Genomic DNA, 19,892 nt, shown 5'->3' with positions numbered 1-19,892 from the left:
TCATATCCAATTATTATTATCATATCATATCAACTCCACATTATATACATTACTATCAATATCAATTATTATTCAGCTATATCTATTACAAATAAGAGTAATCAGATTTAGCTAATTTTAAGTTGTATTCTTCCATCTGTCAGCCTATGTCTCTCCAATAGCAAAATCTTCTCAATCCTATTGCCATTCGTTGAATAAATTTACCAAATGTTTTTATAAGCAAGTCCAAACAGGGATATCTTCGCACCTTTTTGCTCAGAATGTCACTGATGAGATAATAATGTTGTCCCAGGCTTGTAAAACTTTTCAAATTGACTTTAATTCTCAAGGGTGGAGTTTTCATTTCTCCTGCGCTCTGTCTCTTAAAATGAATCTTCTTTATAGCTCCCCACCTTTCCAGCATGGCATTCCTTTCTTCCTCTGAGATCGACCAGACGTCATTTCTCACATTTTCCACTTGTATTTCAGGAACATTCAAACATTCAACGTTCTCACCTTTTCCTTCATATTTTAAGGTCAAGTAATCCAATTTTTTTTCAAATTTTTGAAATGAATCAAACAGCTTTCGAAATGCAGAAAGAAGAATCTGGAGTGAGCCCTTAGGAATATATTTCGACGCCATGTTGTGTCGTAGTTAGAATTGCAAGTAAAAACACGCTGGAAGCTGTGCGTTCTTATCTGATCTTAAACACAGCCAAGCAATAAAAGTGTCAGATCGTGAAGGGCTAATTAGTAGAAAGTTAGCTTTACAACCCACTTAGAAAGAGTCAAGGGGGGGAATGTCGAAGAATTCCTTGAAGTGTTTAAGAAATAAAGTAACCACCGGCCATAAATCCATTAAAAAAAAAAAGACCAATTCGCCGCTAAGTTCTTCTATTCTTTGGTTTCGATTAGCTTAAATTTTTAGTGCGGACCGTCTCTCTTTGAATAATAAAATCAGCTTACCAGATGACATCACTTCTACCATTCTTAGGGGCAACCTGCAGTTTCAGTTAGCATACAGCTAATCCAAAAAGGAATTGGCAGGAGGGGTTAATACCAAGCCCCCCCCCCCGAGACTTTGCGAACGTCTCTGAGGTCACTGGGTCTCCCCTCACCTTTCACTGTCGTCTCCGGGACAGCTAGGGTCCATGACCCATCCAAAAATCCTTCGGAATAGGGGAATTTCAGGAATAGCCTGAAACTCCGTCTTCTCACTGCTAAGCCCCGCCTTCCTCCTGTTCATGTTTCTTGAAAAGCACTATTGGGACTAATGTGGGTGTGCAACAAGCACAATATACCCACAATATATGTTAATATCCTCGTTCCCTGAATTTATAATATATTGTAAGGATGAAGTTGATGAACTGGGAACTAGTTGTTGCCATGCTAGGGCATATGTCAGTGCACTTCCTATGGAACTCACTAAGTGCTATTGCCCTGGAAGCATAAAGTTTAAACTCTGAAGCACAGATATAGTCTGTGAATACATTGTAGTGGCCAAACAACTATTATAGTTAATTTTCTCTGCAATAAAGAATTTAATCTAATTGTGTTTCTGAGTGTAAATGTTAAGCGTTAAGTGTTTGGACACAATAATTTACTACTGAACTCTCATTTGGAAGACTGCTGAAACTCAATTTTGGATTTTTATTTTTAATTTTTCTCAATCAATTACAATTCTTCAAAGAAAATTGTTGAGAATTACAATGCAGAGATAGCATAATCACACTTTGAAGACCTTTGGCAGAGTCAGATTGGGATTGATACATCCATTGTAGGGTCTTTGATCTCTCATATCTCATGATACCATCAATCAGATATATTTCTGGCTATCCATATGAGGGGAACAAATTACCAGTAGGGCGTCTTCATCTGTCTACATCAAAGTGATATGAGCTAGGAGAGTCATGCCAGCTCAAATGTCACTTAGATTAACAAGGTTTGTGTCAGATGTTGAACAACCAGAACAATATGATATATGGGCTACTAGAACATACCATACAGGGACAAAACAAGAGAATCTGGAAAGGATGAAACAGCGTTACATTAGATCTAATAAGAAGAGATATATAAAAGATATTATGGAAGTAAGGATGGACAAAAAACCTGCATCCATACTGAGAAACAGCTAGTTTTCCAATGCTTCAACATAATGAAGAGGAAGCCACTCAGAATCTGACATAGATCAGTGGTTCTCAACCTGTGGTCTATGGATCCCTGTGAGTCATCAGAGGGGGGTCTGCAAAAGTTTTAAGAAATGTTATGATTTAAATTTTGAGTTAAGTCTTGAGAGTCTGTGGCCACAAATAGTATTTAAGAGGTCTGTGGTGAAGAAAAGGTTGAGAACCACTGACATAGATCAACTACACATTACATCCTGGACTCAAGAAGACTTAGAACAACTGGATGGACAACCAATACCTGAAGCTGGAATGTCACTGTCATCTCCTCCATTCCATAAGACAGAAGTTAATATGAGGCATAAGATCGTGGATCTACAATCAACTCTTGACACCAGTTTCCATGATTCAGAGAAAAAGTACCATCAGATAATATGTCCATGTTGTAGGAATTCGAGCACCTGGGGAATTGAGGCTGAAATGGACTCGATGGGGTTGGTGGAGCACTACCTGCAGAATGTGGCCCAGGTTGCATTGTAAATATGGTTCATAGAATTGCATCTGGAAGCCAGTATGGTCTGTATGACTCACCCGGAGAATTTCCTTTTTCTCAGGAGATCACTCTCAAGTGCCAGATGGTTAGCTGGAGCCACTGAAGATCTGACAGACTGACAAGTCCTCAAACCATGGGTATTGGGGCCAGTAGGGAGCTGGATAGCTGTTGAAATAGCACTGAATGAAGCCTCCACTCCATGTGGTCGATGGAGGACCTGCTGAACCAGTTTGCCTGAGTGTTGGTCGTCCCAGAGATGTGCTCAGTGTGGATGGACAATAGATGAGTCTCCGCCCACAGACACAGTTTCTCTGCCTCCTGCATTAGAGCTTTGGAATGCATGCCCCCTAGGTGGTTTACGCAAGCCTTGGTGGCCACGTTATTTGTGAGCAGGAGGATGTGGTGACCTGCGACCTGATCCTTGAAGCAACATAGGGCCAGGTATGCTGCCCTGAGCTCCAGCCAATTTATGCTGTTTTCCAGCTCCTCCTGCGACCAACGACCCTGCGACAGGTGAGACTGTAGATGTGTGCCCCAACCAAACAGGCTGGCATCCGGCCTTACAGTAACTTGATGGAGATCCTTGAAAAGGCACCCTTTCCTTGTGGCTGGGGAAGTCCACCAAAGGAGAGAGTTTTGAACTTGAGGGGGAATCCGCACCTTGATGTTGGAGTTGCTTCTCTTGGTTTGTTGGTGCAGTAGTAGAAGCCATTGTAACAGGCAGGTGTGCAGTCTTGCCCAGGGAACAACCAAAATGCAGGATATCATTTTCCCGAGTAAACGGGAAAGCAATATCAGGGGTACCCGGCATTGAGATGGGATGGATGAGATCATTGCTCGTAGGCTGGATTGACGGTCTGGAGAAAGCAACACCTTGTAGGCTATGGTGTCGATCATTGCTCCTAGGTGTAAGAGTCTGTTGGTGGGCCAGACATGACTCTTCTCCATGTTCGCGGAGAAGCCATGGTTCTGCAGAACGAGCATTGTGGTGCGCAGATCCCGTTGAGTATTCCGTGGTTGTCGCCAGTTTGTTTAAATCCTGGTGGAACCTGGAATCCTCCATGGGAATTTTATTTAAAAGCTGCCTCAGCCACATAAGGATGGCTGTATTAAAAAAGGAAGTCGAGGTCGAGGCCTTAATGGCCCAGGATCCGGCTTGGTGCACGTTCCGGAAATAGGACTCCACTGTCTTGTCCTCCACCTTCAGCCCTTCCATGAGAACAGAAGAAATGAGTGCTGATGATGTAAGAGCGGTCATGGGGGTATCTACCCTGGGCCACTGTAAGAGGTTCTCCATCTCAGGAGCTACCGAATACAATCTTTTGATGTGACCTAGATCAGCCATCCTTGATAGGCAGGTAGGCTGGCAACCAGAGATGCCCCATTTACCACCTCAGAAACAGGTCTGTACAATTGACTTGGTAGATTGTTCTCAGTCAGTCTCACCGGATTGTGACCGAGTACTGGGGCAGGGAAGAGCCCAGGACTGGGTGGGAAAGGCGCCCAGGCAGCCTTGTTCGAGGCCTGGCACCACTCTGTTGGGACCTGCAGCTGAAAAAATGAAGCCGTTCCGTTTGATGTTGGAGCTGTTGCAGCTGCTAAAGCTGCGTAGGTAGACTGGTGCTATTATGCTGTTGCAGGGTTAGCCCGGATCTATTTGGCTCCCGCAGATGGAGTCTGGCTATCAGGCTGCAGGGAAAGGAGAAACTCAGGTGCAGCCCCTCAGAGCCTTTCCTGAGGCGCACTCTGTTCGAAAGTTCAAATCGCCACTAGACTGGCAGTCCAATCCAATCTAGTGGCCAAAATGGCGACCACACCAAAACAGCAATTCAAAATGGCAGTTACCCCAAACTTGTGCCCAAAATGGCAGACGCACTTCATTTCTTTGACGATGGATCGCCTGAGCACAGCCTTTGGACTCCTGCTGAAGCTGCAGCCAAAGCTCACCCGGCCAAATTGCTAACTGATCTGCTAGCCGCTGCAGTGCCCTCATGGATGTCTGTGCTGCTATGGAGCCTTTTCCACACATGAAGATTTGACAACTCTGCCTGATAGCTCCGAGCCTCATGCGAGGCCTGGAAGGAGCCTTTGCTGCTGCGAGCCCCGTGAGGCCTTTTGACAGATGTCAAATCGTCTAAATAAGATCCTATGCGCTGCTGCCACTGAGTAAAAATTGAAGAATCCAAACTACGAACTTTAATTTCTCTGCTCAATGACTGAGGGGAGAGTCAAAGTAACACCAGTGGCCTTGACTGAATTGAGAAACTGAGGCAGTCAAGCCTAGGAGGCATGGCTAAAAGACTCTAAAATGACTGTTGGCTTGAATGACCTGAATGGTCGTTCTCTTGGCGCTGCGGGAGTGTCCAAGCATGGGTTAACTTCAGCCCAAGGACTGAGTTTAACATTTTTGTAGCTCCGCCTTTTGCTCCCCTCAGAGGCTCAGTTTTAAAAAATGAAGGAGAGTCCAAAAAGGTCATAGATGGAGATGCAGAATGCCCCCACTGGAGTAAGGAGCCCCACAGACACAAATTTTGGGTGGGGTTGGACACTCCCGCAGCGCCTAGAGAACGATCATTCAGGTAAGCCAATGGTCATTCTCCTAGGGGCTGCTTGGAGTGTCCAAGCATGGGACATGCCAAAGCTATGCCGGCCCAGGGAGGGAAGAAGAATTGTCCAAGCCCGTGGGAGTTGCAATGACTTGCTGCAGAACTCTTCTCCCAAAGGATGCCTCGGCCGAGGCACAGACATCAAGTCTGTAATTTTTAACAAATGGAGATGGACTGGACCATGTAGCGGCTCAACATATCTCCTCAATGGATGCTTGCGTAGCCCACGCAGCTGAAGTTGCGGCGCTCCTTGCTGAGTGCGCTGTGATGCCAGGAGGGACCGGCCTTGCCTGCTGTTCATAGGCTATCTTGATGCAAGCTTGTATCCAGCACCCTATGGTGGAAGAGGTGACCTTCCTGCCCATAGAGACTGGTTGGAAGGATACGAAGAATCCCTCCGATTTGCGGAAGGGAGTCGTCCATTTCATGTAAACATGGACCGCTCAATGGATATCAAGTTTATGCCACTGCCACTTTCTCAGATGCCTGGGGCCCGGGCAAAAGTCTGGGAGAACAATTTCCTGTAACCTATGGAACACACTGTTTACTTTCAGCACAAAGGCCGGGTCCAATCTGAGGACTACTCTGTCCGAATGCACAATGCAAAGGTCACCTCTGACCGAGAGGGCGGCCATCTCGGATATCCTGCGGGCCGAGGTGATGGCAATCAGAAAGGCCATTTTGAGGGTCAGATGTCGGAGACCAATAGTCTGAAGTAGTTCAAAGGGGGCTACAGATAGAGCTTGCAACACAACTGACAAATCCCAGGTTGGGTACCTGTGGATGACAGGAGGAAAGAGATTGGTAGCTCCCTTGAGGAAGCTACGGACTTGTGGATGTCTGGTAAGCAGCAATTGAGAGTCCATGGGCAGGATGGTGGCCAAAGCCGCTGTTTGACGCCTGAGGGTGTTAGGAGCGAGGCTTTTGTCCAAACCTTCCTGCAGAAAGTCCAGGATCTGTGATATGGTGGCAGAAGAGGCTACAATTTGATGAGTGTCACACCAGCGAGAGAAGGAAGCCCAAGTCGCCTCATTCTGACAGTGGAAGGACGCCTGGATGGTACAAATGACCTTGTCGGAGAACTTGCTGAGCCTCAGGATGTCCCCCTCAAGTGCCAGATGGCCAGCTGCAGCCACTGGGGCTCTGGATGACGAACGCCCCCGTGGCTGAGGGAGAACTGATCCTGAGGTGTGCGTCAAGGCTGAGTGACTGACAAACTGACAAGATCGGCAAACCAGGACCTCCTTGGCCAGTGAGGAGCCACAAGCAGCACCTCCGCTCTCTCCTATAGAATCTTCCTGATCACAGGAGGAATCAGAGGAAGAGGCGGGAAAGCGTACAAGAGTCCTGGTGACCATGGCGACCAAAGAGTGTCCATCCCCTCATCCCCGGGGCAGTGGAACCTGGTGAAGTACCGGGGAAGCTGAGTGTTGGCTTGGGTTGCAAACAAGTCGACCTGCAGGCAGCCAAACCTCCACGCCAGCTGGTGGAATAAGGAAGGGTGAGGCGCCATTCTGAGCTCAGGATGGTGGTTCTGCTCAACCAGTCCGCCGTCACGTTGTTCTTCCACGATATGTGGTCTGCTCGGAGGGAGGTCAGGAACCTTTCTGCCCAGTGACCCAGAGCCTCCGCCTCTGACATTAGGGCCAGAGATCGAGTGCCGTCCTGATGGTTGATGTACGCCTTTCTGGCGATGTTGTCGGTTAGGATCAGCACATCGTGGCCCTTGATCTGATGGTGGAAGTGGCGCAGGGCTAGTCTGGCGGTCCAGAGCTCCAGCCAGTTGATGTTGTGGGTGAGCTCCGCCTGCGACCGCCTGCCCTAGACCACCTGAGTCTGGAGGTGAGCGCCCCAGCCGAAGAGGCTGGCGTCCGTCGTTATGACCAGGCGCTCTGGCTCTTTGAAATAGCAGCCCTTCAGAAGTGCATCCGTCTGCCACCACCTGAGGGATCATAGAACCTTTGGAGGGAGACATACCACCCTTCTAGAATTGCTGGCTTTGCATCTCTGGAGCGGTAGCAGAAACCACTGGAGTTCTTGCGTATGCAGTCGTGCCCACAGGACCACTGAAATGCACGAAACTAGTTTCCCCAATAGCTGGGAGAGGGAAATGACTGACGCTGACCCCACTGATCGGATGGATCTCACCAGGGACCTGATGTCAGCCTCTGTTTTGCTGCTTGCTTTTCGACTGCCACTGAAACAGGGAAGGAGGGCACAGTATTTGGGTGAGGGATATAATCTGTACAGGAGGACTGTTAATTGGGAGTTGTTCTCACCATTCGTTTGCGCATGTGGAAGGAGGGGAGTTTCCCGCCAAGGCCAACTGTCCGGCATACCAACCTGATGATGCTTTTTGAAGATGTCTCCCATCTGACAGCTGTGGTGATATACGATTGGACTATAGACTGGGGTACCAAGGGGAGGGGAATGGGTCATGTATTGATATCAACTGCTTTTGCTCAGCTTTGCTTGGCTTCTTATTACTTATAATCAGTAAAAGTACTCTTAATTCTGCAAAATGGAGTTGAGTGGTTTCTTTCTTGGTTATTAAGTGAAGGAGCCGTGACATCTGATGCTGTCTACTCTCTCCTGCGTGAGGAAGATCTTGCAATCCATGGAATCGATCACCGTGCTGAGGTGTTGAATTCTGCAGGTCGGTGTCAGGTGGCTCTTGGCGAGGTTGACCGAGAACCCATGTAGTTGGAGGACTCGAATGGTGGTGTCCAGGTCCCTCTGGGCCTGCCCCCTGGACGACGAATGTATAAGGATGTCATCCAGGTAGCATTCCAGTCTTACCGGGAGAGATCGCAGGTGTGCAGCAATGGTGGCTAGCAGCTTGGTGAAGGTCCGAGGGGCCAATGAGAGTCCGAAGGGGAGGGCTCTGTACTGGAAGTGCTGGTTGGCAAACTGGAACCTCAGAAACTTGCGATGCGCTGGGTGGATCGGAACATGCAGGTACGCTTCCTTCAGATCTATTGAGGTCAAGAAGTTGTCCTGCCTGACGCAGCCCAGGATGGTCTGAAGGGACTGCATCTTGAAGCGCTTGTACGCCAGATGCTTGCTGAGTTTCTTGAGGTCCAGTATTGCCCTTACCCCCCCCCCAGAGGATTTGGGGACCAGAAACAGGATGGAGTAGAAACCCCTGCCCTCCTAGCCCTTGGGCACCTTCTCTGTAGCCACTATCTCTAGCAAATGATCTATCTCCACCCTCATGAGCTGGAACTTGTGGACCAACCTGGGAGTTGGACAACAGACAAAGGTCCTTGGAGGGAAGGAAAGTAATTCCAGGGTCAATCCATGATGGACTGTGTTCAGAATCCAAGTGTCCGTCATGGTCCCCTCCCACTGGTTGGCATAAAGTTGCAGACGGCCACCAATGGGAGGGTCCCAGTGACAGTCACTTTGACTTCCGGAAGGGGTGGTTGGAATACCCCCCACGGAACAGTTTGTGGTAGCCCTGTTGTCTGTTCCTCTCCTTGTAGGAAGATTTATCCTGGGAATGATCCTGGGACTGGGAGTAGGGCCGACTGTTCCCCCCTCCCGAGGTGGAAGGCTCTGAGCTCCGAAAGGAATTATGGTGAAAGGGCTGACCTTTACGGTCCGGCTTCTTTGTGACTGGGTGCAGAACCTAACGCTTGTCCTTGGACTCCATTAGAAAGGGGTCCAAGGCCTCCCCAAACAATTTTCCCCCTTTAAAGGGAGCGGAAGCTAGTTTCCACTTGGCTTTCACATCCGCCTGCCAGTGGCGAAGCCATAGCAGGCAGCGTGAAGTTACGTTGGAGGCAAGGGCTCTCGAGGAGAACTTGGTGGCGGCAAGTGAGGCATCGGCAGAGTATTCTACAGCCGCTATTATTTTGTTAACGTCCTGTCTAGCCCTGGTATCCCCTGCAGGGAGGCCGGCTAATAACTTACGTAGCTAGAACAGGGCCACTCTACCAAAATAAGAGGAAGAAGCAGAAGCCTTCATGGCCCATGTCATGGCTACGTGGGTCTTCTGGGAGACAGACTCCACCCTCTTGTCCTCTGCCTTTAAGCCCTCCAGCAAATCAGCTGGAAGAACAGAATTAGACGTGAGGGAGACAATGGGGTCATCTACCTGGGGAAGCTTTAGCAGCTCCTCCAGTGGGCCCTCCATAGAATAGAGTTTCTTATCTGTTCCACTAGGGTTGCCCATGGAGCCCGGTTGGGTCCATTGGCGTTGTATGATGTCCAAAAACAGCTGAGGAGTGGGACCAGATCCAAAGGGGGGGAAACCTCCTTAAATAGTCCCACACCCGGGTCCTGGGGCCCAACGGTTTCCTTGGTACCCTGAACTGAAGGGGCTTTCTCTTCTGGGGCCGGTAGACCTATCTGGGGCGCAGCCGCCCTAGCCTTGGTAAGGATAGCCCTAAACATGGAGGGCTTGAAGAGACCTGAAGGGACAGGCGTCTCGGGTGCAGAATTCTCATCCTCTGAGAGGTCCGGAGTGTCTTGCTCCGCCTCCTCCCCGTCAGATACCTACCGATCCCAGTAGGGGCCAGGGAGGCCTCCCTAGTTGGGGGCTCCTGAGGTCGAGTGGCACGACTCTTGTTGGAACTGACAGGGGAAATGGGAGTAGTAGAAGCAATAGCAGTGGCAAGGGGTAATTTAGAGGCCAATTGCTGGATACCATCCAAAATACCCTGAGAGATCACGCGTGCCACCACATCCTGCATGTATTTGGACAAATGAGGCTCCTGAACCTGAGGCAGGACTAGTCCAGCTTCAGAGAGGGCCAATGGATGACATCAAGATGTATGCTAGAGCTGGCCCACCTGACAGAGATCTACAGCGAGGACACTTGGGATGTCATTAGGACTGAAGAAATATGGCAAGATGGTGGTCAAGGGAGACAAGATAATTAATACTGATGTATTGGAACTAAGCAACTACATAGCAGACACACAGACCAGTTACAAGTATCTTGGTATCCCAAAGTCACATAGGATCCATAATAAGGAGGCAAGGAAAACAGCAACATCCAAGTACCATCAAAGATAAGACAGGATAAGACAGGTCCTGAAGAGCCAGTTTAATGGGTAGAAGGACCATGCCATCAACACTTTTGCCCTACCATTCATCCAATACCCTCCTGGTATAGCTGGCCAAAAGTGCACATGAAATCTGCTAATGTGTAGACCCAGAGTCTCCTCACAATATACAGAAGTTTCCTCCTCAAAACCAACACTCAAGAACTGTACACCACCTGGAAATAAATCAGGCAGTGTGTGTCAAAGTGTTCATCCAGGACACAAAAAAACCAGAGCATCCAGGAATAGATGATACCTCAAGATGAGCTGCTGAGACAATGCCTTAGGCAGCAGCAGGCAAGGAAAATCAAGACCCTAAATGGGATATGCCATCAACATACAGACTAGGTGGCAGACATTGGGAAATTCTACTAGCTGCTGGAAAGGGTTGGAGTTAAAAAAAACAAAAAAACAGCACTGAGTCACTGATTATAGTAGTATAAGAGAACGCATTAAGCCACAGACCCATAGAAGCAGATCTCTACCCCATTAGAAAGTATTTGAGATGTAGACTATGCCGAGAAGCCTCAGGAATAGTCCAACATATAGTGACAGGATGTAAGACAGAACAACATTGAACAGCAGAATGAAGTGGCTGGCACTGTACATAGAAACATCTATACAATATGCGGGCTACACTTTTTCAAATTCAGACGGGAGATTCCACAGAAGGTCACAGAGAATATCAGGGCTAAGATTCTGTAGAATTTCTAGAGCCAGACAGAGAAGTTGATATTGGTCAAGACATCATGTAGAAGACAAGGACCAGAAGATGACAGTAACGATGGATGTAGCAGTACCAAAAACATTGGGAAGGAGGAATGTGAGAAACTGGAGAAGTACCAAGGTCTGAAGAAAGAAATAGAGAGGATGTGGAAAGTAAAGACCAAAGTGGTTCCAACAGTAATAGGTGGGACAGTGACTTCTACAGATGCCAGGAATAGAGTGCAATATTACGAACTGTTAAGGTACTGCATAGAGCCCTGCCCTTAAACTGTCAAGTGTCTGGTAGGACACCCAAGATTGAGGAAGAAACATAGCATCCATAGGGATAAAAATGACTTTTTTCATATATGTATGTGTGTGTTAGGCAAAGTTGGGAGTAACAGAATCAGGCAGGAGATAAAGTGAAATGAATAGGATCAAACGTATTACTGGAACATCTTTGGGAGAGATTAATGTGCATTATTAAGGACAGGTTACAATGATGTATTTGTTCATAACAGTCACCTAGATTTGAACTCAACTCACCTAAATAAGTAGTAAATGTAAAACTTATTCAGAATTATTTTACAATTTCTTCTGACATTTTGAAAAATCTGCCAAATGCTCATGTAAGCTACATAAAATAAAGAAAGATGTTTATATAGATCTTAAGAAAACAGATTAACAAATTCTAAAGCAGGTAACTTAAGTAGTTAAATCAAATTCCATTCCATTCATGTAGTACATTAATGTCTTACAATAGAAGCAAAGACAGATTTGTCAAGTAACCAGTAAATACATGTCTCAGCTAAAAAAAACTCCCCCAAAGAACTTTAAAGATGTATAATTAATATATGAATTTCACTTCTGTTTAATACAGTAGTTCCAAAGTTCCTAAAGCTCACAGAAATGGCAACATCAGGTAATCTTACCTGCCATGTCTTAGCATTCTAATAGACGTATCAAATATTAAGAAAGGGTAACTTCATAAAGACTGTATAAAATGGTACACAAAGTGGTTCCTATTTTGTTAATCCAATGAAAGCTATAAATGCTGCTTGTGTATTTGCCATAAAGACCAGCAAGTTCAGTAAACATTAAATTTCTTCAGTAATTTTTCTATTACCAGATGAAATTTGCTTTTCTAAATTACAATGTTTAAGATATTTTAATTAATTGATTACTTCAGAGTTTGATGAAATCTGCATTAATTTAATGTTTCATTGCCTGTTCAGTAGAGACTGCCTCTCCCCAATCACATCAGCCTCCCTTATAAGCTCTAGCAGTGAAGGTATGTTGCAGATACCATCAACTAGGGATCTACATTTGGTGGATTCCAGATATGTCTCATCTGCCATGGGCCCATCTTATCGAACATTCTTCTCCATCAAATTACATTAGTTCCATCACTTTTGACATTTTGAAAGTCCCTCAAGACCTGGCTATATAATTAGAACTCCCAGGGAACCAGAGATACACTCAGATGCCAACTTTTATTCTTCCTTTGCGAAGTTTATATATTTGTTTTAATAAACTTTATTTTACAATCTGAATTATTTATTGTTTTTAATATTTATTGTTTGAGTGTTGTACGCTACCTAGAGTTGTATTTTCTGAAATGGGCAGCTGTACAAATGTAAATGAATAAAAATAAAAAATACATCCAATTGAACTTTAAAAAAATCCCACCCAAAAGTTATAATTTGTATACCATAGCCTGTAACAGATGATATTATACGATGAGACCTAAATTAGGGATAATCTATCAATATACAATCCCCAAAGTACAGCTGTCTTAATTGTGGGCTATCCGAAGGCCTGCTACCCAAAGCGAGCTGAAGTATGACTACTGACTCATTCTGATCAAGTACAGAAGTACTTGATCACAAGTGACTAATACAGGATGGTGAATTTCTACAAAACTTTTGGTTTTAAGTAACAGACGGAATAATATACTTTTACAGACTAGTTGCCTAATATTGAATATATTGAAACATACTATTCCCAAAGCATCTCATATGGACTCATATTTATACCTATCAAGATGGCATGCTTCAACTAAATGAGATGTGTGTAGTATATTTAATGCTGTGGGCTACAGATAACCTTCGAGAAGAATGCAGTGGCTTGAAACCTGAAACATCACGAAGCAGAGAAAAGTATAACGTAATTATAAATTAATTGGTATTTAATTAATTAATTATTCTTTTCTACTTATTTAATCATAGTCCCTTTCTATATTCAAATGTAATTCAGTGACAATTTGAATCGAAGCCCAGAAATTGTACACATCTATGCCAAAAAAAGGATAAATATTTTGTTTGCACAAGTAAACATTTTGTTAAAGTTATTCTTTTCTATACCTTGTAGTAGCAAAAATAAGCTTCAAAATATGCACACAAATGCTTCAAAGAAAGTTGATGATTTCCAATTAATCAAGGCAGGTATCCTTAACATAAATGCCTTCACCTCATCCATAATAGAAATAAGCAAAAAATCTATTTAAAACAGCAAAACCAGGTTTTGCCCCATATACATGCACCCACTTCAAATCAACTGCTCTTTCAATTCTTATGTACAATTAGCAGCAATATATCAGGTTTCTTTGCAGAAATGTTCTGCATACAGAAAAGGCTCTTATGCAAGATTACTTTTTTCTTTTAATTAAAATTGTAACATGTCAAATGAAAGTTAAGAAGTGTTTCTCATTGCTTACTAATAAAATGTATTCATTTTTATTTTGTTATGTTTTACAAGCTTTTAAAGTACTGTAACTTGTTTTAGAACAGAAGATGAGGGGTTTTTTAATTTTAAAAAAAGGATTGCTACCTGTAATTTTAGGATTTCTAGTTGATTGGTGTACTTGATCTTCACAATTTTTAAGGCATATAGTATTACAAATCTATAAATAGTTTCTGAAACTATTTGTCTCTGAAAAATGGAATATTTACAATACTTTGCTGAAATGTGATATCTGGGAGAAATCAAACAACTATGCAACCACTTATGCACATCTTAGAATTATATTTCTCTGATCTGATCCCCAATCCCCAGTCCATGGCATACCAATAACCAGTCTGCACAAACAAGTGAAGCCCCATCTGCAGGATGGAGGCAATACGTAAAACCACATCTCGTCCAGTCCGCAGAAAAACCTTTCTCCATGGAACCGGTCACTGGTGCCCAAAAGGTTGGACTTCTACTAACTCAAAATAAATATTTTATTCGAATTCTTAGGCATACTTTAATGTTATACTTTCAATTTTATTAAAAATGCATGAAACTTAATTACATAGTAAACAGAAAAATATTATGAAAATATTTGTTTTGAAATGTTAAAATTACTGCAAATCAGCTACCCTTACTCCTTTGTTAAAGTATCAAAACAGGAATTTTATAATTTTCTTACTTCCTTTAACAAACTCACAAGAAATCTTTTTAGCAATGATTTAACATTGCAGAATTATTTTTTGCCAGGTACCGATGGCTATTACCCAAACTATGTATAGTAGTCCTGAATGCATAATTCAGTATATGAGAACAAATACATATTTCTTTCACAAAACCACATAATACTGACAAATGTTTGTTTTCTTAATACATTAAACAGTTAGACAGTCACACATCTTTTAGCAACATCAGTCACTTGCACAAAAATAATCTTAAAGTAGTAGTCCTGATATCTATTTCCCATCTTTTTAAAGAGAGACAAAGAAAAATGAATCCAAACTGCTACATCTCAAATCCCATGCACATTCTCAACCCAGCAATCAAATTTTGCCATTTGGTTTAGCAGCCAAATATATTGATATAAGCCCAGAATATAAATTAGGCATAGAAATGGCATACACAATTTCCTTTAAAAGACCCTTCTTACCCAAATCAGTCTTGGCATACGCTACGTGTTTAGTACTTAGAATCTGCCAGGGACCATTATAGTAACTATAGACCTTGAACTGCCATTAAATCCTTAGCACCAACTGTTTTTCAATCCTGGTATATATCAGAAACAAGGTACTCCTATTGATTGAAAAAAGGAGACTGAAGCCAGGAATATCTAGCCAAACTTAATATCAACCCAATGGTAATGTGATGGTGGGATCGTTGTAAAGACCACTCAGTCAAATTAATTTCTAAACTACAGTCAAGCAAATTTCATGCTCAATAAGCATGTCCAAAGGTGCACATAGATGATTTACTACATTTCTCACGTTGATCAGAAGTTGTAGCTTTTTTCACGCTGATGTCATTTATAGATACTAGGATCACAGTTTTTAGGATTTTCAACCAGCAGTACCATCGTACACATAAAGAACACCAGTCTGGAGCAGAATACAACCATAATAAACCTTACAAAGCCTTTCCAAAAAAGATTTGTGTATTAAATGTCCCGATGCAATTTCAACTTACATTTCACATGGTCCCTGAAAGCACATTAAATATTCCTGTGTCTTAGTCTACAGGAACTATAACTTCATCCCTACTTTGTAATGTCTTCAAGAAGCTTCTTGGATTAGAAAGAAAACATCTTCAGAGAAAAACAAGAAAGCTCAGTTACCTCTTGAAAAAGCACCTTTGGGACAACCATGACCTGGATGTCTGAGACTCTCCATAGACACCCTACACTGTAACCACTTAGAATTCCTAGTGAAAGCTAGGGACATTCTCCAAAATCACTAGTGAAAAACTAAGTATTTAACACAAAAGTTATGCTCTTGAACCTTTAAAAATTCACCTATGACTTGCCAGAAAATGTTCTAACCATTATTATTAATTGCATTTGCATTTTCAAGGTTTCTATGGAAAATAGTAAATATAAATAATGGATAATTTCACCACTCAGTGAAATTATGGTAATGTTAAAATTGTAAAATAATTTATGCAGTATTTCCTTAATATAGAAAGTACAGTATGGGCGGAGTATGTTATACAATATTGTCGTATTAATACTAAAATAGTCTGATGCACAATTAGACAGAGAAATCCCAAGTAAATACAATTAATTAGGGGGGGGAGCTGCTCTGCAGCTTCTTCTTTTTTTCTTCTGTTTAACTGTGTCCAATTCTCAGACTGCCTGGACAAGTTCCTGCAGTTTTCTTGACAAGATTTTTAGAAGTTTCTTGCCATTGCCTTTTCCTTAAGACTGAGAGAAAGTGCCTGGTTCAAGATAACCCAGCTGACTTGTGCCTCAGGTAGTAGAACTCACAATCTCCCAGTTTCTACCTTTTGTAGTTTGATGCCTTAACCACTACACCAAACTGTCACTTGCACTTAAATACCTAGATTCACATTCAGTATTTGTCGGTGGCTTTTAAAAAGATAAATATACAGCTTTCTGACATCTAAAACCAATAAATGAAAAGTTAACAAATATAAAAAAGCACTTTGGGTTTCTTTGTCATTGATTCAGATTCAGTAGTCCTAGCTACAAAAGTCCTAGCTACAAATGATACCTAAGTTTACACAGTACATTTAACTGAACCAACTCCTTTTCTGTGTATGGACAGAATTACTACCTGAACATGAGGTTTGTACATCTATTTGGTTAAAGTTTAAAAAACAAAATTCCCCATAAACGATCTGCTATATTATCTCAGATATCATCCTGATTCATTATTACAATAATTCTGCAGTGATAAAGCACACAGACTTAAGCTCTTAACAATGTACACATGTGGCTGGTACAAATGTTAATGCATGTCTACAGTTCTAAAAGAACACTTCGAATTATTTAACAATATTTGAGATTTCATGTTAAGTTTACAATATTTGAGATGGATCTTTTAAAAAATTTTCCTGGAGAGAAATAATTAAACACCGGAGAGAAATCTTTTTTCTACTGTGTAAAGTAATACATTGTCAATGTCACTGGCATACTGATAACAAAGGCAAGACTGCTTTCTAGTCAGCAAAATAAAGAGGTGTCCTAGAAAGCAATACATGGACATATCTGCTCTTACTTCAGATCAACTTCAAAAACTGCAGTTTAAAAGCAAATCCTGTTGTACTAACTTTGAATAAAGAACTGGCCTCATTCAAGTTAAAGAGAACGATGGAGAACAAAATGGAGTTTTCATATCCAGGAATTGGAGATGTTCATCCCCTACTACAAAGCTTGAGGAAATGATCGTACACGAATAATTTAGGCTTTAAAAGAAGTCTATTTCTAAAGTTAACTTCTCTGAGAGCTGGCCCGACCTCTCCTTTCTCAACATAAAACAGGGATTCAGGCCTTTTCGAGAAGGCAAAGCGAGGATATCAGACTCCAGCCCCGAGATGCTGGAACCTTTCCTTCCTTCCTTCCTACCAATATCACAGGCCCCGCTGTATGAATCGAGGGAAGGGTCAGGACTCGGGGCTCCGGGGAGGAAAGGGAGGGGGGAGAGAAGAATGGGTGCCAAGGACGCCAATGGGTTGGCCTTCAAGGGGGAGCCTTTTTCCCAGCCTTTCTGACCTGTCCCTGGGGTCGATCCACGAAGTCTGCCGGGTGTTGTGGTCGATGTAAAAGACGCGTCCGTCGTAGTCCCTCGCCTCCTCCCAACCAGCGGGCAAAGGCAATTCCGAACTCTCCCGGCCTCGCGGCCCACTGCCGCCGCCGCCACCACCTCCGATCGCCGCAGCGGGTGCGACAGGAGGCGGCCCCGTCCCTGATCCTCCGGGCGCCGCCGCCGCCGCCGCCTGCTGCTGCTGTTGCTGCCGTCGCCGTCTCCGTCCTCCGCTGAGCCACGGCATGGCTCCGCCGCCGCTCCCGGGCCGCAGCCTCGGCGGCAAGCGCTCTCCCTCCAGCAGCCGGTCTTCGGCCGCGGGGCTCCGAGTGCTCGGCGCCGCTGCCTCCAGCCCTGATTAGCGCGCGGCCCAGCCGCGTGAGGCCACAAACAGGCAGCTCCGGCTGCAGCAGCGCCTCCGCCGCTCCGGATTCACCATTCTCTCGCCCTCCCGCCTCCGGCAAGACACCGGGACCAGCCCAGCCGCTGCCGCCGCCTCAGCTGTCCCTTCAAAGCGGCCCTGGCCCCGTCCGAGGAAGCAGAGGCCACCGCAAGCTTCCCGCCCGCCCTTCCTTCCTTCCTGCCTCCGCCACCGGCCTCCCCTAGCGGCTCAACTTCGCAGTCTCGTCGGCTCCCATCCCGCCGGCGCCCGCCCCGCCATCTTCCTTCGCTCCCTCCCTTTTGCCCGAGAACAAACTGCCCCCGCCTCCGCTCCGCCCTTCTGCTGCTGCGGCTGCAGCTTCGGGAGGCCCGCTTGGAAACCGTCTGGGTTTCCCGGACAAGCCGGCGGGCTGGGGAGGCTCCCTCGGAAAGAAAAAGTTAAGATGTGGGGCTGGGAGGAGAATGAAAACTTTGCTTGAGCCTCTCCTAACTTCGGCCTTGAGACCACAGCGATGACTGACGGACGGGACTTTTTTAAAAATGAGAGACTCCGGGTTTCCTTTCAGGACAAAAGAAAAGCGGAGCGGTTGTTAAGCAACCCGCTTTCCTGACTATATGTGCAAGCGGGGATACATTTCTGAACCGAACAAAATATTGGCATCCTCTTAATCGAAGGTCTACTCTATACAAGTCACGCGAAAAGAGTGCTGCTAACGAGTCGACTGGTTTAAGGTGTGGTGCGCTTCAAATATACTGAAGGTAAAAGAAGTATGCCGAAGATGTGAACATGGAACTGTGGAACATGCAAAAGTCACGACTTCAGTTCGTGTAAGCTCAGTTAGGGATATTCTTTACTGCGGAGGCAGAAACACCTTATTACATTTTCAGCATATTTAGCTGTCAATTCAGTGGAATTTACGGTATTTTAAGTCTGTGCCTAACGATGAAATTGCTACAGGAGTTGCTCTCACTTTTATTTCTTGAAGACTCATTGGTTGTTCCTTTTTTGGGAAAGCAATTTGGTTAAATGCATAGTGGATTTAATCTATTTCTCTTGTCTTAATAACTGGTTTTAGAGTGGAGCTAGTTCTTTAACAATCCAGTCCTTTGCTAAAGAAATTAGGCTGAATTTGTTTTTCTGAGGTGAAGAAGTAATAAAGTTTCCTCCTGTGTAACAGTATTTCTAAAGTATTGTACTTATTTTTAGACAGCCAGAAAAGGTTATTATTCTTCATGATAATTATTTAAGTATAGAGTTACAGTACTGTGCAAAAGTTTTAGGCAGGCGTGAAAAATGCTGTAAACAAAGAATGCTTTCAGACATATAAATAATGATTGTTCATTTTTGTCAATTTTCAAAATGCAAAGTGAGGGAAGAAAAGAAAAATCTAAATCACATCAATATTTGGTGTGACCACCCTTTGTCTTCAAACCAGCATCAATTCTCATAGGTACACTTGCACAAAGTCAGGGATTTTACAGGATTATAGTCAGCTGTATGATCAACCAATTATACCAAACAGGTGCTAATGATCATCAATGTGTAGGAGGCTTAAAACTGGGTGAGGAACAGCCAGACTCTGCTACCAAGGTGAGGTTGTGAAAGACAGTTTCATGGCATGGCAAGATTGAGCATAGCAACAAGACACAAGGTAGTTATACTGCATCAACAAGGTCTCTGCCAGACAAAGATTTCAAAGCAGACTGGGGTTTCAAGATGTGCTGTTCAAGCTCTTTTGAAGAAGCTCAAAGAAACGGGCAACGTTGAGGATTGTAGACACAGTGGTTGGCCAAGGAAACTTAGTGCAGCAGATGAAAGACACATCAAGCTTATTGCCCTTCAAAATCGGAAGATGTCCAGCAGTGCCATCAGCTCAGAACTGGCAGAAACCAGTGGGACCCAGGTACACCCATCTACTGTCCGGAGAAGTCTGGCCAGAAGTAGTCTTCATGGAAGGGTTGCAGCCAAAAAGCCATACCTCCGACGTGGGAACAAGGCCAAGAGACTA

General features: G+C 44.2%; 1 protein-coding gene across 3 annotated transcripts in view; it reads right to left on the bottom strand.

The window, feature by feature from the left end:
• Nucleotides 1-19,892, bottom strand: part of WWC3 (WWC family member 3) — a 1,020,491-nt gene that overhangs the window by 104,834 nt on the left and 895,765 nt on the right. For 2 of the 3 annotated variants that reach the window (XM_087726386.1, XM_087726387.1), the window contains exon 1: nt 17,472-17,934. The exons of the other annotated variant lie outside the window; for it this stretch is intronic. In XM_087726386.1, the coding sequence (XP_087582512.1) occupies nt 17,472-17,749 (278 nt within the window). In that variant the 5' untranslated portion in view covers nt 17,750-17,934. Of the gene's footprint in view, nt 1-17,471; nt 17,935-19,892 lie in introns of those variants that run through there. 3 annotated transcript variants of the gene reach the window in all.

The sequence above is a fragment of the Thamnophis sirtalis genome, unplaced genomic scaffold (genome assembly GCF_051295495.1).
Source record: "Thamnophis sirtalis isolate CommonGarterSnake01/CBP01778 unplaced genomic scaffold, rThaSir2_p1.2 scaffold_12, whole genome shotgun sequence".
Classification (NCBI taxonomy): Eukaryota; Metazoa; Chordata; class Lepidosauria; order Squamata; family Natricidae; genus Thamnophis; species Thamnophis sirtalis.
Note: the sequence above shows the minus strand (reverse complement) of the source record. Positions and strands in the feature narration are given on the sequence as shown.